General features: G+C 44.2%; 1 protein-coding gene across 3 annotated transcripts in view; it reads right to left on the reverse strand.

Annotated features, from left to right (window-relative positions):
* RGS11 (regulator of G protein signaling 11) overlaps positions 1-17,272 on the reverse strand; it is a 169,234-nt gene that overhangs the window by 26,571 nt on the left and 125,391 nt on the right. For all 3 annotated transcript variants that reach the window (XM_029577311.1, XM_029577313.1, XM_029577310.1), the window contains one exon: positions 6,868-6,991. In XM_029577311.1, coding sequence (XP_029433171.1) covers positions 6,868-6,991 — 124 coding nt within the window. The remainder of the gene's footprint in view (positions 1-6,867; positions 6,992-17,272) is intronic.

Consider the following 17,272-nt stretch of genomic DNA (forward strand, 5'->3'; position numbering starts at 1 on the left):
GGATGTGGCCATCAACTGGAGGGGTGACCGTTTTGAAACCTCACTGTTCCGTAAACATACGGACCGAAACACTTTGTTAGCCTATAGTAGCTGTCATCCCAGAGCACTTCGTGATAACATCCCTACCGGACAATTTTTGAGACTCCGCAGACTTTGTTCTGATCGCACTGATTTTTTGTCACAAGCTCAGAGCCTATCTGTCCGATTTTTAGAGAGGGGTTATCCATCGAGGGTTATAAAGAAGGCGTTTAAGCGGGCACTTTATACTCATCGCGAATGGCTTTTTACATCACCTTCACCCTCCGATGACACATCTCTGAACTGTATTCTTCCTTTCTCGGTCGTAGGCAGATCTATAGCCAATATGATAAAAAGACATTGGTCAGCTCTTTCTTTGAATGACCTTATGCATGAATCACTCCGGTTCACCTTCAAAAGAGGGACCAATCTACGGGACCGGCTGGTACACACAGCGAGCCACTCCAGTGAAATGCGATTAGATGTGAGAGGCCAACACTCTCCCTGTGGCCACTGTATCATGTGCCAGCATACGGAATTGTTTACAGAATTTGTACACCCTCAGACTGGACGTGTGTTTAAACTATTCTCCAAAACTGACTGCACCACTAAAGGGGTGGTATATGTGGTTAAGTGCCCCTGCCCCCTGCTATATGTGGGTAAAACTTCGCGAATGATTAAGACAAGGATCATTGAGCACTGTTGCAATATCAGATCCTCTAGAAGTGATGAGCCTTTGGTCTCACACTGGCTCCAGGCGGGTCATTCCGTTGCTGCTCTCTCCTTCCTAGTCCTGGAGGAAGTCGCGCCCCCTCGTCGGGGGGGTGATTTTGCTGGGATACTCGGTCGGAGAGAACAGCGCTGGATCTTCACTTTGGACACAGTTTCACCGAAAGGTTTAAATAAGGAAATAGAATGGTATCTATTCTATTAATGAGTCACTAATTCTGCATATGTGTCACTGTGTACCTACCGCTCTCAGCATCTCGCGAGAGGGATTTTCTTTTTCTCTTTCGCGCCATTTTTTCCTTTAAATGGCTGTCACTATTACAAGATATTGCGCTCCTGCTGTCAACACTGAAGGTACGCTTTTACATTGCATAATTCCTTATTAGCAGCCTGTATTGTTCCGTTCGTGATATATGTTATTCTATTATAGATTAAACATTCGCCGTGGTCCCTCCTGATGCAGCTTACTCGAAACACGGACCGTGTCGGGGGACTTTAATTGTTGTCTCACTTGATTACCTGGAATGGAGTTGCCTCTCCTTTGAATACTTGACGCTATAATAAAAAATACATTTGAAGTTTCAATGGAACTATATGTTTTGTCCTGCACCATGTTTATGTGAGTACTTGCTTACGTGCAAGGTTGGCTTCTGTTGATTTTGGAGATTTCAATTACCCCAATATTGACTGGGTAAATGTAGCATCAGGACACGCTAGAAAGGTTACGTTTCTAGATGAAATAAATGACTGCTTCATGGAGCAGTTGGTTTGGGAACCAACGCGGGAGGAGTCATTTTAGATGGAATTCTTAGTGGAATGCAGGATTAGGTGTGAGGTAACAATGGTGTGAGGTAACAATGGCAACAGTGATCATAGTGAGATCAAGTTTGACTTAATGAATGGAGGGAAGACATTAAGTAAATCTATAGCTCTGCGACAACAATGTGCATGTGGCTTTTACCTGTGCATATTTACACCCCCTGATAATCTGACAGAAATGAAAAAATCTATATAGACAAATACTGACTGGGTGAGGGGTCTGAGTAGATTGAGGAAGTTCAGGCTGAGGAAGCAGGAGGATCTTGATGATTAGAGATAGACTGGGCAAACTAGTGAACTAACTGGTAAAGCTGGCAATTTCCTTCACATGCACAGGTTATAAAAGCTAACAAGTGCTATGGAAAATACAAGAGTTATATTTCCTCATATAAATGATTAAAACTAGGAGCACAAATGTGTGCGCTTAGCAGATTTCTGCTACTTATCTGGATAAATTTTAACTTCTCCGCATAAGTGGTAGCTTTGTTGCCACTTAGCCGGATAAGTCTTAAGAACCACTAGTTATCCAGCTAATTAAGGGCCAGATTCATTAAGGCTTTTCTCCCATTTTGTGTCTATGGGGAAAAATGCTTAGTGAATCAGGTACTAAGACAGCTGGATAAGGGTTAAAACACTACTTATCTGGCTATGTTGAAAATATGTGCCACGTATCTTTTAGATATGTGAACATGTTGTTGGATAGATTTATGTGTATAGGGGTAGATTTTAAAAGGAGTGCACGTATGTTTATGTGCGAGTAGTTCCCAGTGTGTACACATGGACACACCAATTTTATAACATGCACGAGCCTCCCCCAGTTCCCTACCCTCCTACCTAAACTCCCTCTCTCTTCCTCTCTCCTCCTCATCCCCTAAACTCTTCCTATCGACTTAGGTTTGTTTTGTTTTATGACTTACTGCTCTCCTGGAGCAGAAGTAGTTTGCGCTCACCGACCAACTGCCGGCGCACGCTTCCCCTGGACAGTGGCTAATGGCCGCTGTCCTGCCCTGCCCCTTCCCACCCAGACTACGCTCCCGGCCTGCCCCTTTTTCAGGGCCCAGCACTTGTGTACGTATTGAGACTTACATGCGTAACAGGGCTCTTTTGAAAATCCATATAGCACGCGCAGGTCCTGGCCACGCACTTAAGTCCCGATTTTTACGCATGCAGCCATTTTAGAATTCGGCCTATAGTGTTACACATTTGCATGCATGATATAAAATCAAGTGTATTATTTTAGTAATAATTTGTATTAGAAGTTTGTTATTTTATACTCTTATTGTTTGATTTGTAAACCGTTGTGATGGTATTTCCAAACGACAGTATTAAAAAACTGTCAAATAAATAAATAAAGATACTGTGTATATGCGCGTGCACGTGCTTGTTTTAAAGTTATCCTCTAAGAATTTACATCATGCATGGTCTGGAAGTCCAGTCCAGGTGAATTTCATGCATTAAAAAAAGTGGAAAGAAGGCCAAACAACTGGCGGCATGGTTAAAAGGTGAGGTGAAAGACTATTTTAGCCAAAAGAACTTTATTCAAAAATTGGAAAAAGGATCCATCCGAAGAAAATAGGTAAAAGCATAAGCATTAGGAAATTAGAAGTAAAACATTGATAAGGCAGGCTAAAAGCGAATTTGAAAAAGAGTTGGCCATAGAAGCAAAAACTCATAATAAAAACTTTAAAAAATATGTTTGAAGCAGGAAGCTTGTAAGGCAGTCGGTTTGACTGTTGGATGACTAAGGAGTTAAAGAGGCACTTTGAGAAGATAAGGCCATCACTGAAAACTAAATTCTTTGCGTCTATTTTTACTGGAGAGGATGTTAGGAAGATATCCATGCTGGAAAATGTATTCAGTGGTGATGATTCAGATGAATTGAAACAAATCATAGTGAAACTAGAAGATATAATACGGCAGACTAAGTAAAGAGTAGCAAGTCACCCAGACCAGATGGTATACAATCCAGAGTTCTCAAAGAACTAAAAAATGAAAATGCAGATCTATTACTAGTTATTTGTAACATATCATTAAAATCATTCATTGTACTCAAAGACTGGAGAATGACCATTGTAACCACAATCTTTAAAAAGGGCTCCAGGGGTGATGCAGGGAACTATAGACTGGTGAGTCTGACTTCAGTACCAGGACAAATTGTGGAAACTATTCAAAAGAACAAAATCACAGAGCATATAGAACGACATGTTTTAATGGGGCACAGCCAGAATGGATTTACACAAGGGAAATCTTGCCTCACCAATCTGCTACGTTTTTTGAAGGGGTTAATAAACAGGTGGATAATGGTGAGCCAATAGGTGTAGTATATTTCGATGTTCAAAAGGCATTTGAGAAAGTGCCCCATGAGAGACTCCTGAGAAAATTAAAAAGTCATGGGATATGGGGCAATGTCCTATTGTGGATTGCAAACTAGATAGAAGATAGTCAGTTTTCTCAGTGGAGAAAGGTAAACAGTGGACTGCCTCGGGGATCTCTACAGGAGGGCAAAAGGTGGCTGTGTGTGTGCTGGGGAGAAGGAGTATCTATGCAGAAAGAGAGCAATATTCATACTGGCCACATTTCCCTTTGAAAATTGCCTAAGGAAAAGGTAAATAAATGTGCATATGTTTGAAAATGCAAATTTTTAAGGCTATAAATTCTGTCTCTAGAAACGCACCCTCCTAATGTAGGTAAACCTCTGCACATATTACCACCATGGAGGTAATTCTCAGAAGAGTTACGCATATAAATGTAATATACTATTGTAGCAAAAGCCATTTATGCGTGTAAAGTGCACTTACATGGGTAAATCCTATGGACAATTCAATGGCATATAATGTAGCAATTTTCAAAAGTCCACTTACACGAGTAAAGTGCATTTACAAGTGCAAAACCCAGTTTTGTGTGTAAATCCTTTTGAAAATTACCCCATCTGTTGAATTTTCAAAGGAATTACACAAATATATGTAACATACAATCGTAGCAATTTTCAAAAGCCTATTTACCCACTTAAAGGTAAATATTCAAAACTTGTGTGCATAAAATAGCGTATACACAAGTATATGCTATATTAAAAACCACAGCATGCATGCATAAATCAGGGTCTGCAAGTTAATTTGCTTGTGTAAAAAAAGGGGCGGGCCAGGGACATTCCAGGGTGGGGCCAACATTTGTACAAGCAAGTTGCTATTTTACAGCCTGCCAAAGTGATGTGTGTAAGTCTTTTAGTTGTGCATTTTTACATCTAGTTATTATCTAGCGTAACTGATTGTAAACATCTTAAACATGAAAAAATGACTGGGTGGGGGATCTGTGTGAAATAGGGAGACTTAAGGCTGAAGAGTCAGGATGATCTTCATGAGCTGGAGATGGACTGGGAGAACTGGTAGACTAAAACTTGTTATTTCATTGCCAAGCGCATGTTAGAAAATCCCCTGACTTACGCATGTAAAAACTGACTTATGGGGGGGATTGTAAATGCGTCTAAAGAAGACAAGTATAATCTACTCACGTATCCCTAATTTGATGTAGAAAACCGTGAGTATATAATTTGCTCAAACTTGTCCGGCTAAATTCTGATTTATCAAACTTAGTAGTGCCTTTGGCGCTACGTAGACGGACAAATTTGAACTTATCTGGATAAGTAATGGCACTTAACTGGCTATATATCGATTTATCCATCCAAGTAACAACAGGTGCTACTTAGCCAGAAAAGTCTGAAAAGCACTACTTGTCTGTCTACGTAGCACTTTTTGGACTTATCCGGATATGTAAGATAGCTGGATAAGTAAAAAAAAAAATAAAAGTACTACTTAGCCAGAGAAGTTTTAAAATGCTACTTATTTTCCTAAGTTAGATAGCCAGATAAGTCTAACAACTCTATTTATCTGGCTATCAGATTTAGCCAGATATGTAGTGATTTTTTAAACTTGCTATCAGACTTATCCAGCTAAATTCCGCTATTTATCTGGATAAATCAGAACTCATCCAGATAAGTGCTGCTACTTCTCCGGATAAGCCTGAACTTGTGCAGTTCATGGTTTTCACATACACGAGCATATGTACTCATATTTTATAACCTGTGCATATTAGGGTGAATTTTAAAAGTCTGGCGTGCACCAAAACCAGGAGATATGCACACGAGTCAGGACGGCGTGCGCCAAGCTGAGTTTAAAAGCCGCCTGCATCCGCATGTACTTGCTACTACATGCACAAATGAAAAATTCTTTAAAAGGGGCGGGGCATGGAGTAGTCTGGGCGGAGCATGGGCATTCTTAGTTTTCACATTGAAATCTGCGCGTAAATTCTTAAGTGCACAGGCGAATAGTTCTACTATGGATGACGTGTAAGTAAAAAATAAAGACAAATAGATTGGTGGGGTTTTAAGGGTCAATGCTAACAGGGGAGAAGGGAGGCTGTTAAAGTAGGGGGAGTTTGGCAGTCCTATCCCTTACCTTGGCGAACTGGGAATGAGCTGGTAAAACTGGTAAGGGCGTCGGCACGCGTGACTTTTAAAATCCCCCACTTACATGGTAGAAGCGGCATTTGCGTGCACGGACATGCGCCCATTTAAAATTGCGCGCGGGTTAGGCTATTTTATGACGTGCACGCATATACTCGCATATGTTATCAAATGGCCGTGGCTGACGAATATGCGCCTACATGCACCCACGCACCTGTTTAAAAGTTACAATCATCGTGTCTACGCGGGCTATAAAATGCAGTAGCAACTTTGCGTGTGCCCATATACACACGCAAATAGGCGCAAGCGAGCAGCTTTGAAAGTTATCCTGTTAAAGTGCACTTAATGTTGGTAAATCCTACTGACAATGCAATTGCATATATTGTAGTTTTCAAAAGCTCCACTTACATGTTCATTTACACGTATAAAACCCAGTTTTAAGCGTGTAAATCCTTTTGAAAATGACTCCCTACGTGTACAAGTTTACCCGAAGACAGTTTAGACAAAATTCAAAAAGCCCATTATGCAAATAAGGCACTGTTTTACTCATGTGAAAGGCTTTGAATGTTGCCCTGGGAGTGCCTGTGATTTGTTGGGGGTTGTAGAATGATATCTATTTCTGTGGAAGGGGAGAAAGGGGGTTATGTATTCCTGCTCCCTCCCATCGCCCGTGTAGCTCGCCAGATCCTTTCCTTTCTTTGCCCCATTCAATCTCATTTTAGGCCTTGTCTGCCGCGAGCATGGATACATTACTACAGCAAGTCCGAAGTGCAGGAAGCGTGGAAGCAAGGCCGGCGCCACCCGCAGAGAGGGCAGTGGCGAAGGAGCAGTTAATTTTCCACCTGTGACACAGCCGCAGGGGGTGAAGTGCCGCACTTCCCATTTGTGGCCGTCTCCGAGTCCCCTGAGGGGAGCAGGGCCGGGCTTGGGCTGGAGTGTCGCTGCCGCCTCATGAAGGGAAAGACGCTGCAGAGAAAGAAACGAGAAAACGTCACAGAGAGACAGCGAGAGAATTACAGAGGGGCTGATGCAAAATGACACGCAGTAAAACGGGCACCTGCACTGAGCGCCCGTGTCCCTAACGCGCGCACAAATACCTCTCCTGGGCGCCTGATGCAGCATTATAATGAACTGCCGCGCTAAAAAGGGCACACTGGGGACCAATTGTGTGTCCCTAGCCCTCTGTATCAGGTGACAAGAAGACGGCAGTGCGCAGATTAGGAAAACGAAAGCTGGCGTGTGAAATCCCCTGCAGTGACAAAGAGCAGCCGTGCCCAGGACAGGGATGGAGTTGCAAGTAGCCCTGTGGTAAAGACTTCAGCATCCTAATATTTAGGTCTATCCTGTAAAGTGCGTCCGCGGTTTCCCCGTCCCTAACCGGCTCTCTACTCACTTTCCGGCCGCGTTAGCCCTTCCTGCGATCCCGAATCCCCTTCAACCTACTCCTACCGCGTCCTAAATTCCCCGGGCAACCCCTTCCGCACACGGCATGGATATTGCATGCAAACGAGCGAATTAGCTATTCCCTAGCATCCCGTAACCCGCGCCCCGACTATCGCTACTTTTCCCTGCCGTTTGTCGCGCGTTTAACCTGCTAACTTACCGCCTACCCTGACCCCTGCGGTAGAGGCAGGGGTAAGGGTAGGTGGCAAGCTTTCCCCCAGCCCCCGCTCACCTGCCCCGGCCGCGATCATGGGTGCCGGTCTCCGGGGCAGCCCCAGTCCTCTCCCCTCCTCCCGAAGCGAAAAAACCAAAAGCAAAAAGTAAGTCGCTTCACTGTCAGTGTCTCTTCTTCCCTCCTCCCGGAGCAAGGCTGCTTTTCGCGCCCTGCTCCAGGAGGAGGGGAGAAGAGACACATTGACAGCGGCGAAGCAACTTACTTTTGCATCCCAGACCTGACCCGACTTACTTTTGCAGCCGTCCGGCCATCTGAAGAAGATATCGTGGCTCCTGCCTCCCGGAGGAAGATGGCTGCCAGCACGGGGGAAAGCGGCCCCTGTGCATTCAATTGGCTGCTCAAGACGTGACGTCATGACGTTTGGCGTCACGGCATGTGACGTCACGTCTTGAGCAGCCAATTGAATGCACAGGGGCCGCTTTCCCCCGTGCTGGCAGTCATCTTCCTCCGGGAGGCAGGAGCCACGATATCTTCTTCAGATGGCCGGATGGCTGCAAAAGTAAGTCGGGTCAGGTCTGGGATGCAAAAGTAAGTTGCTTCGCCGCTGTGTCTCTTCTCCCCTCCTCCCGGAGCAGGGCGCGAAAAGCAGCCTTGCTCCCGGAGGGGAAAAGAGACACTGACAGCGGCGAAGCAAAAAAAAAAAAGTTGCTTCGCCGCTGTGTCTCTTCTTCGTGCCCTGCTCCGGGAGGAGGGGAGAAGAGACACAGCGGCGCAGATACCAGGAAGTCGGGACTGCCAGAAGCAAAAAAAAAAAGTTGTTTCGCCGCTGTGTCTCTTCTTCGCGCCCTGCTCCGGGAAGAGGGGAGAAGAGACACAGCGGCGAAGCAACTTTTTTTTTTTGCTTCTGGCAGTCCCGACTTCCTGGTGTCTGTCATTTCAAATGACATTTGAAATGACAGATACCAGCGTGGCGTGAAGCCTTAGGCCCGCGCACCCAGGATACTGTATAGGCGCTCTATCCAGTACAATGGGTTGCGCGGGCCTAAGGCTTCACAGACGCGGTTTACATTTACATAAAATTAGTGTTCAGGATCGAGCGGTAGGTGAGCTGCACTGTGCGTGCGGCAACCGCGGGTGCCGCAGGCACTAACGCAGCTCTTCCTACCGCTCGGTACTGGATAGACCTGATTGGTTGGACTGAGGTTCTCTGTTGAGTATTTAGCCTCGGAAAATGTAAACATTTTTTACAGCAGGTTTAAAACTTTATACCTGATTCTGCTGCTAACAGGAAGCCAATGCAGTTCACACAGCACCACCAGGCAGCAGAAAATCGCTGCTCACGTAATGGGCCCTTGACTCACGGTATCACACCGCTAGCTCCCTGGCTGGCTTTAAATTTGCCGCATTAACAAGGGTGCGTTAGGCAAGCAGAGATTTTCTGCACTGGGGGGTAATAGATAATAGCTTCAGCTATATGGCGTTTACATATGATGAACACTATTTGCCGCACATGAGTTGGGACCTGTGTACACACTAATCCCCTTATTGCATCGTGGCGGGGGGGTGGGGGTGTTAACCTTGTGCATCCAAAGTGCGCGGTCAATCATTTGTTAAGCTGTGCACTAGGGTGAGCGCACTTTATTGCATTGGCCCCAGAGAGAGAGAGACAGGATCATGGAAACAGAGAGCAAAGGAGAGAGTGAGTTTCAGAGAGGACAGGAAGAAAATCAGTTTGTCGGGAAGCAAATGACAAAAAACAAGGGAGTGTCAGAGAGAGAGAGAGAGTAAGGGAGTGTCAGAGAGCAAAGGAAGGAGCTTGTGGATGAGGAGCACTGTCTGTCTCAGCGCTATAAGAATAAGTAACAGTAGAAGAAGCAGAGAGAAGAGTGAAGACGAGAAGGAAGTGCGAGCCTGTGCACTGGAGGGAGAGTACATAATAAGGGAAGAGGAGAGAATGTCAGAGCAACAGAGAGGGAGTGAGAGGGATAGAAAAAAGGAAGAAGTGAAATGCCAGTGACAGAGGGGCAAGCAGAGCGAGGGAGGAGGACTGCGGTAAGTCCTTGACCGGCTCTATATAGAAACCCCAGAGAGCAGAAACGATTTTGCGATAGAGACCCTCAGCCTCTGTGGCATCCACGGACCCTGGAGAAGCCACGGCAGTTGAATTGTGCTCCCTATCTGCAGCATGGGCCTTGGTGCCCAGAATGACTGGCAGCACGGCTTTGGGTAATGAGTGGGAAGAGGGTGCAACCAGAGCCCTGGATCCTGCTGCATCAGCTATAGCGTTAACCTGCTTGCATGGTGGACACCACCAGCAAGACCCCCCCCCCAGGTAAGAACCCAAGATTCAGTCTGCACTGCCATAACATCTACAGAGAAATCCTTGTCAGACAGAAGGGACTCTTGCTTTGGGGGCTGTTAGTACATTGCAGGCCCAAGTGAGAACCTGGACACACATGTTGCATGAGAGAGATGCAGGCTATTGAAACTTCCTCCATTAAAAATAGGAAACAGGAAGCTTTGGATAAGGGACACAATTCATGTTCCCTGAACTTTCCTAAGGCTCCTATATCATCACCAGAAGATGTATTTAGGAAATACTATCAGGAGGTACTGAAGCTTACCAGCAGAATCTGTACTTCTGACTACCTGGCTGTTTTCCTTATCACCTGCAACGCACCAGCAATTTGGAAAGAGACTCTGGAAGGAACGAAGTTTCATCTGACAGCCGGTACCTGACTGGCTTTTTGTGAGCCTCTCAGTCATAGGCCATACTTGCATTTGTGTGGCTGAATCCAGACTTCATCACAACAGACTTTATTCAGAAAAGAGAGAGAGAGTATCTACAGGCCTAGGACTGTGGCTGCTTCCTGTAGCTTTCCCTTTGACCTAAGTCCATGGTGCTCATTTCTCTGCAGGTCTCTGCTGCTGGTCTGCTCTAGTGAAGGGGAGGCCGTCTGTCGCAACAGCTGGGGCCACTCTCCCGCTTACTTACACATCGGAGCCAGAAAGAATTTGGACCTTAAAGTTATGCTTGGGGCTTGAAGATGCTGTTTTTCTTGGCCATAGGATTTCCTTGTTTGTTTTTGTAAAGCCACTCAATAGAGACAAATTGGTTTTAGCTAATCAGCTTGGGGAATTTTTCTTGCTGAGCTTTCTTGGCAAGTATGTTGTGAAGGGCGAGAATGAGTACGTGTTTTATGAGCCAAAAGATGAATTCTAAAAGGCCAGCGTGCGCCAAAATTATGGGATGCGCGAAGGAGTCTGGTCTGAGCGCAACGACCGTATTTTAAAAGCACCCATGCATGCGTGTAAATGCCGCCGTGCACACATCCTAAATGTTTCTAGAAAGGGCCTGCGCACTGGCATGGTTTGGGTGGGGCATGGGCGTTTCGCGGCCTGGCCAAGAGTTGAGGGCGTAAATATTTACGCGCCTGCCATGTAACTTTACTTCTGCTATGGATGACGTGTACTAAAAAAAAAATAAAAGGATCGAGCCATTTCTGAGGGGTTTAAAGGGACTGGGGTAACTGGGGGAGGGAGTGTAGGCTATCAAATCAGGGAGGGCTGGAAGAGCTAGCTGTTAACTGGGCAAACTGATGGACAAACTGGTAAACGGGGAATGGCGTGGACGCGTGCCCCTTTTAAAATCCCCGACTTATATGGCAGAGGTGGCATTTGCGTGCCTATGCGCATGCCCGCTTTAAATTCGGTGTACATATTTGAAACTCCAATAAAATATTAATAAAAAAAAAATTAGGCGTACATGTGCACGCGGCCAGGCTATGCTATAACATGCGTGCAAGTTATAAAATAGACGCATTCTTGGGCACGGGCCAACGCACACATGCAAATGTGCGCCCGCACACTGGTTTGAAAGTTACCGTCCCTGTCAACTAGAGACTTTTCTGGAAGCAAGGGTCAAACCTGTGGCATCGGTAGCCAGTGTCTGAATATGGGATTCCTGACTGACTGCGACATTACGGATTTTGTTATTCTTTGGATTGTATGGCTTGTCATTTAGGATTTGCTTCTCCATTTAATTTCTTTTTAATCCCATTGCTTTTAGGTCCCAATATTTTGAACTTGTAGACATACAGATTCATTAGGAATATTTTTTATTTTGTTAGTAATTTTTGTGAACCAAAGTGTTCCAGAATTTGTTGTATATTTAAAAATCTGCATGCTGTATTTCTGTTTCAAGCAAATTCTTTGTAAGTTTTGTTGAAATTAATAATATATATCTAGATATTAATATAAATAAATATATAGGTAGATAGAAAAAAAGATATAGATCTAAAAAAGAGAAATTAGATTTGTTACTTAAAGAAAACGCAGATAGTGGCCTAGGACTAGCAGATCAGAGTATGGATTTGATGAGTTATTTACTGCAGAGTTCTAGGAGCCATATTGATCCTGCCTTGTTTTCTGAATCTTTTTTATCTTGTATAACCTCGGAGGCAAAGAATGCACAAATATGAAGGGCACTCTGGTGGACAGGTGACTTCCAGATGTATGACAGGAGCCTGCATGAGCTCATAATTAAGGTACTCCAAAGATCGTTACTGCTACCAGGTGCATGCATTGCTTTGTAGGCACATAAGAGAAAATCCCTGCATCTTGAAGCTTATGATCTAATAAAGACAGATAAACAGACAAAACATGTTTAGGTGGTAGTCTTTGAGTTAAAACTACTGGGCCAGCTGCAAGGAGTGAGACCACTTGAGTGTGTCAGAGCTAGAATAGTGGGTGGAATCAGAATGTGGCACATCAGTTGGGTATTTTCCACAAGGGGAAATAATAAAGACAGTGGGGCTGTGCAGTCTAGGTAGGAGACAGAGAACATTCAGGCATACAGGAAGACTGGAGGCATGAGAGTTATCTATTTGGTCTCCATCACACACAACTGGCGAGTTGTGCCGTTTGCCTGAGTAGCCCAGTGTATGGTATTTGGCTCAATTTCAGAGTGAAAATATTCCAGGGAGGAAGCCAGACCATGGTAGACTGCCTTGCAGTGCCTCCTCCACCTTCTTGATGTGCTTCCAGTTCTCTCTGCCTGATAAATTGGGAGGTGAACACATCTGAAGGTTGATTTGGGAATAGAAACATAAATATGATGACAGAAAAGGACCAAACGGTCCATCCATTCTGCCCAGCAAGCTCATGGCAGCATCTGCCAAGTCATACAATTCGCTCCATACCTAATAGCCTTCCAGACCATAAAGCTAGGGTCCTTGTTGGTTGCTGTTTGAGTCCAATTCCCGTCAACTTTTGCCGTTGAAGCAGAGAGAACGATGGAGTTGCATCAACAGTATGTAGGCTTATTGGTTAAGGGTAGTAACCGCCGCACCAGTAAGTTACCCCTATGCACTCTTTTCCTCATTTCCATCCTCTAGCCTTTAGGGATCCACAGTGTTTATCCCCTGCCCCTTTGAAATCTTTCACTGATTTTGTCTTCACCACCTCCTCCAGAAGGGCATTCCCGGCATCCACCATCCTCTCCATGAAGAAATATTTCCTGATGTTAGTTCTGAGTTGTCCTCCCTGGAGTTTCATTACATGCCCCCTAGTTCTACTGATTTCTTTCCAATGGAAAAGGTTTGTAAATTATGCATCATTAAAACTTTTCAGGTATCTGAAGGTCTGTATCATATCCCCCCTGCAACTCCTCTCTTCCAGGGTATACATATTTAAGATTTTCAATCTCTCCTCATAAATCAATATATGGAGACCACCCCACCATTTTTGTCACCCTTCTCTGGACCGCCTCCATCCTGTCTCTGCCCCTTTTGAGATAAGTTCTCCAGAACTGAACACAATACACCAGGTGAGGCCTCACCAAGGACCTGTACAAGGGCATTATCACCTCTTTTTTCTTACTGGTTATTCCTCTCTCAATGCAGACCAGCATTCTTCTGGCTTTAGCTATCGCCTTGTCATATTGCTTCGCCGTCTTCAGATCGCTAGACACTATCACCCCAAGGTCCCTCTCTTGCTCCATGCAAAACAGCCCTTCACCCCCATCACATACAGCTCTTTTGGATTACCACAACCTAGATGCATGACTCTGCACTTCTTGGCATTGAATCCCACCCTCATATCTTCAACCACTGTTCAAGCCTCCTTAAATTGTGTTTTAATCTCTCTACTCCTTCCAGCGTATCAAATCTGTTGCACATCTTAGTATCATCTACAAATAGACAAAATTTACCTTCAATATCTTCCGCAATGTTGCTGACAAAGATATTGAACAGGACCGGTCCCAACAAAGATCCTTGTGGCACTCTGCTTAACACCGTTCTCTCTTCAGAGTAGGTTCAATTCACTATCACACGCTGTCTTCTAATCATCAACCAGTTAGTAATCGACATCCCCACCTTGGCATTCACTCCCAAGTTTCTCATTTTATTCACAAGCCTCCTAAGTGGGACTGTATCGAAAGCTTTGCTGAAATCCAAGTAGATCACATCAAGCGCTCTTCCTTGATCCAATTCTTTAGCCACCTAATCAAAAAAAATCAATCGGGTTTGTCTGACAGGACCTTCCCCTGGTGAATCCATGCTGTCTCGTGTCCAGCAATCCTCCTGCCTGTAGATAGTTCACTATCCTTTCCTTCAGCAGAGTCTCCATTTTCCCACCACCAGCCTGTAGTTTCCAGCCTCCTCTCTGCTCCCACTATTGTGAAGCTGGACCACCACCTCTCTTCTCCAGTCACTCGGCACCACTCCCGTTTCCAGGGATCTATTGAACAAGTCATCAGCGAACCTGCCAGCCCATCTCTGAACTCCCTCAGTATCCTGGGATGAACCTCATCAGGTCCCATGGCTTTGTCCACTTTCAGTTTTCCTAGCTCGTCCCATACATTCTCCACTGTAAATGGAGTTACTTCTACTCCATTCCCCTCCAGTTTCTTGTTATCTAGCGACGGTCCTTCTCCCAGATGTTCTTTCATGAACACCGAACTGTTTAATATTTCAGCCATTTCTTCATCTCTCTCCACACACTGATCTTTGTCACCTTTCAATTTCACTATATCACTTCAGACCTTTCTCCTTTTTCTGATATATCTGAAAAATGTTTTGTCACCTCGTCTTTGGCAATCCTTTCTTCCACCTGACTTTTTGATTTCTTAATTACTTTCTTTGTCTCCCTCAGTTTCACCAGATATTCTTTCCTGTGTTCCACCTTTTGGGGTCCTTTATATTTCCTGAATGCTGTTCTTTTTGCTTTTATTATGTTAGCCATCTCCCTTGAGAACCAGATCGGTTTCTTATTTCTCTTACTTTTGTTTACGTTTCTAACATATAGATTTGTTGCTTTTGTAATTGCTCCCTTTAGTTTGTCCCACTGTTCCATCTCTCCTATTTTCTCCCAGTCTTCTAGTTCTACCTCCAGGTATGTCCCCATTTTGACAAAGTCCATATTTTTGAAATGCAAAACTCAGGTCTTCGTGTGACGTCTCTGTCTCTTATTTGCAATGTCAAACCATACTGATGATGATCACTGGTGCTGAGCTGGGCACCCAACTGGACATTAGAGGAAGAAAAATGCTTTCCTTCCCACCTTTTGGATGTCTTCGACCAGATCCCTGTCCATTTCTTCCGTTTGAGTTGGAGGCCTGTAAACCACACTAGTAAAAATGGATGAACCATCATCTTTTTTTTTAGGACAGCCCATAATGCTTCTTCTCTACCCCACATTCCTTGCAGTTCAGTTGCTTAGATATTGATTTTGACATAAAGAGCTACTCCTTCCCCTTTTCTGTCCTCTCTGTCCTTCCTTAACAGGTTATAGCCTGGTATGGCCGTATCCCAATCATGAGAATCCCTGAACCATGGCTCCGTGACAGCAACAATGTCCAAGTCTGCCTCCATCATTAGGGCCTGCAGGTCTGGGATTTTATTGCCCAAACTACGAGTATTTGTCGTCATAGCTTTCCTTTGATTTGTTGTGCTTTGTATGCACCTTTTCTGCTTTTTTGTGCTGATTGATTTTGTTATTTTCTCCTCCCACATCCTGTATTGCTTGGGCGTGACACGCCAATTTCATTGGCCATCTCCTGCCACCCCCATTCTTTAGTTTAAATGATAATATATGATCTGAATGTCTCACTTAGCATCCTCCTTCCTGCTATAGACAAATGTAGGCCATCCTTACCATAAAGCCTTTTACTGCTCCATACACAACCCCAGTCTCCAATGTATCCAAAACCATTTTCTGCACACCAGGTTTTGAGCCAGAATTGAAATTATTTACATGACATATCTTCTCATTTCTCTTTCCTAAAAGGCAATAGTCTTTGTAGTGTGTCTTATCATCTTGCCTAGATTTTGGAAATCTTCCTGTACTTCATGGATACCATTTCTATTGAGGTCGTTGGTCCCCAGATGGATGATAACACTGATATCAATGTTCCTTCTTTCCTCTTCAATGACTTGGACTATCTGGTTTGCATTTCTACTTGCTGAGGATCCTGGAATGCATTTAACTATTGTGTCACCATCAAAAAGTGCTCCCAAATTGGTTCCTCTGATGATGAGTCTCCCAGCAGAAGCAGCTTTCTTTAGACATTTGATTCCGTTGCAGGGCTTATGGGTGCATTGGGTGACTTCACTTTCTGAAATCACGTCACTATCTATTGCTGGAGTTTCTTCATTCTCCAATGCAGTAAAAGCATTATGTAGAGGTATCAGTGGGGAGAGTGGGTGTCTCTTCATCACAGGCCTTATTCTGCCAGATCCCACTGATATCCAATTGTTCCTGGGTTTTTGATTCCTGGATGTCTTACATCTCTGTGGGAGTGGAGGTTGATGCACAGGATACTATAAAGTTGGGGAAGGTGATCGTCTGTTGGTCACATGTCTTGTTCTGCCAGAACCCACTGTAATCCATTTTTTTCCTGGGTTTCTGAGACCTCTGTGGGAGATGGGCGAGAGATACTGAATGGTTCAAGGAAGAGAAGTTTAATTGGAACCTAGACAATTCCTCCCTTAGATGAATGAGCTCCATTTTGATTGATGAGGTGCAGCAGAAGCTAAAAATGAGATGCCCCTCTCAGTTTCTGAAAGAAGCCATTCTATACTAGAGAGCTGTGTTGAATTCATTAATGGATGGTAGAATCCAGTCTTAGAAGAACAAAACAAGGTATTACAAGGGCAATAAATCAGAAAAATTAGTAATCCATCAACCAAAATCCCTTCAGCACAACCAAGATATTAAAAATACAAGGATATGACCAGATAGCTCAGCCACAGATTCTAAAGACATATGTTAGGAATGACTCAACAAAGCACAGTTTTTGTCATCGATTCTGCTACTGAAAAAGGACATAAAATATTGTCCAAGATATTGGCAAGCAGGTTGAAGAGACTTTCACTGAACATGATTTATAAAGACCAAATAGGCTTTATCAAAGGGCATCAGGGATTAAATAACATTAGAAGAATGACTGGCCTAATATACAGTCTGCAGTGAATGAAGGGTCATAGGCCTTCTGTATGAATTGGATGTTGAAAAAACATTTGACTGAGTGGAATGGTCTCACATGTGCTTAGTATTAAAACCTTTAGGCTTGGAGAGGAATTTCCTGCAGTGGGGCATAGCTTATAGCATAGTTAGGGACCTTCACT

This window comes from Rhinatrema bivittatum, chromosome 14 (assembly GCF_901001135.1).
Source record: "Rhinatrema bivittatum chromosome 14, aRhiBiv1.1, whole genome shotgun sequence".
NCBI lineage: Eukaryota > Metazoa > Chordata > Amphibia > Gymnophiona > Rhinatrematidae > Rhinatrema > Rhinatrema bivittatum.